The following is a 2,060-nucleotide window of genomic DNA, read 5'->3' as shown; positions in this document are numbered from 1 at the left end:
GTGGTCTGTTCCACAATCAGCTCCTGGCTTAGTTTTCACAGCTGATATTGAGCTTCTCTAGCGGTTCTTTCCAGAAATGTAATCAATCTGATTCCTATGCATACCATCTGGTTAAATCCAAGTATATAACCTGCATTTATGTCTCTTAAAAAATGTATTTGCTATGAATAAGGCAAAAAAATTTTTAAAAAAACCCAACTCACAAACTTCTTTTTGTCATATATTTACAATATGGAAGAGTAGAATTTTATAAAAAATAAAGAAACTACAAATACTGAGAGTTAAAATCTTAACACACAAACCGTTGTCCCCTCTTCCTGGTGACTACAAGTGTCCTTCCTCCAATCATTCAGCCCACAGTGACCTCAGATATAGTGCCACTATTTTTAAAATGGCAAAGTTGGTAGATATAAATAGACACAGGGTAAACATACATGTATTCTTGGAATTTCCTATAGTAAAGATTGGCAGTTTGCCCTTCCAGTTTAAAGATTTTCTTTAAATTGTTTCTAAGAACAATTGTGTACTTAATTTTATGTGCATAATGAAAATTGTTATAGAAAATATGATCTAGTGGGTGTTAAAATATAATGAATTTTAACTTATGCTTATTCTCATCAATGTGTCTTATATAGGGGTTTCCAAAGCAATTTTGGAAAGAGCAGGACCAGCTGTGGAAAAGGAATGTGCTAAACTAGGTATGATCCCCTCCTACTTTTGACCCTAATGTACTGTACTTGTGGAGACATGGGAACAGGGGTGGCACCATGGTGAGCAACCCATGCAGGAAGTGATGAGTCCTTTGAAAGATAGGTTCATTGAGTTGTCATTAACTATTCTCAAGTTACCCTGAACTTGTGGTGAGCACTACAGAGCAAAGTGCTTCCTGGGGTTGGCTGGAGAAGGGACTGATGTGATTGTAGATGGCTTCCATTGGATCAAGTTTAAAAATAGCTTTCGAGGCCTTTCTTCTCAGTCAGGCCCTTTTTTTTTTCTTTTCTTTTCTTTTTTTTTCTAATAAGTCTTAGTCTGGAAGCTCCAATGAAATTTACTGAACCTTATGGTGACATACAAGCTTCCACTGACAGATGGATGATGGGTGGGCATGAAGCATGCTGGCTAAGCCCTGAACCCTGTGTGCTGCATGGAATTCCAGAACTCTGTCACTTGAGTCACCACTGCCTTCCTGGGTTCACTGGTGTGCAGACACATGGTGGTGTGACTTGTTGTGGAGGAGAAGTTCTTCATCCCATCACCGATTGCCTTCTCCTCTCTAAGTAATAAAAAGAAGCTAGGCCTTGATCTGATTCCAGGGTCCACTACTCCGAATTTCTGAATAAACCTGATGTGTCATTCAGCTTTTATGAACTTGCCTTCTCTTATCTGTAAGGTAATTCTGGTAATAAAAAGTACCTGGTAATTAATGGCTGGCCCTCAGCAGAATGAGAAGGACAATGACTTGATGATTTGTAGTGTTAGACAAATGACCTTCTCTTTAATCCAGCCTTGTTTTACTTCTTATAGCGCGTCTCCAAGTAACTGATTTCCAATTCTTTTACAAATGAGTGTGGAGCCTGGTTGGAGGATCAGTAGGGGTGATCATAAGGACTTGTTTTTTAGAACCAGGATCCATGCTTTGCAGATCAGGACAGGCAATCAGCTATAACTCTGCGTTGAAGGAGTCACTCACTGTAGCCCACATTTTACAATACATTACCACAACCTACTCGCGACAGGTCTGAACTCCCACCTTAATAGCCCTTCTCTGGAACAAACAAATTGCTGCGGGGAGAAAAGAGGCAGGTTATCCTTGATCACCAAAATGAGGACATGAACAAGGATTATTCCTTTGGAAGGAAGCCTTGGTATAATGGTCAAGCTCTCTCTCAATTGCTAAATGAAAGGCTTGAACACTCCCTCAACCCCCCAGGCAGTCCTCCCTGGGAGTTATTTCTCTGCAATCAAAGTGTTGCTTCTACTAACAAATGTCCTGGTTGTTTTTCTCCCCTTTCTTTTATATATGTATTTTTTTCCTTTATTACGTATGTGTATATATATAT

The 2,060-nt window shown here is 39.4% G+C and overlaps 1 protein-coding gene across 1 annotated transcript in view; it reads left to right on the top strand.

Annotated features, from left to right (window-relative positions):
* Positions 1-2,060, top strand: part of LOC102872255 (poly [ADP-ribose] polymerase 15-like) — a 35,206-nt gene that overhangs the window by 8,809 nt on the left and 24,337 nt on the right. Inside the window, exon 3 of the mRNA XM_006884304.1 lies at positions 636-708. Coding sequence (XP_006884366.1) covers positions 636-708 — 73 coding nt within the window. The remainder of the gene's footprint in view (positions 1-635; positions 709-2,060) is intronic.

The sequence above is a fragment of the Elephantulus edwardii genome, unplaced genomic scaffold, assembly GCF_000299155.1.
Source record: "Elephantulus edwardii isolate Elephantulus edwardi_28Jun2011 unplaced genomic scaffold, EleEdw1.0 scaffold00032, whole genome shotgun sequence".
Taxonomy (NCBI): Eukaryota; Metazoa; Chordata; class Mammalia; order Macroscelidea; family Macroscelididae; genus Elephantulus; species Elephantulus edwardii.
This window is presented reverse-complemented; position numbering and strand designations above follow the sequence as displayed.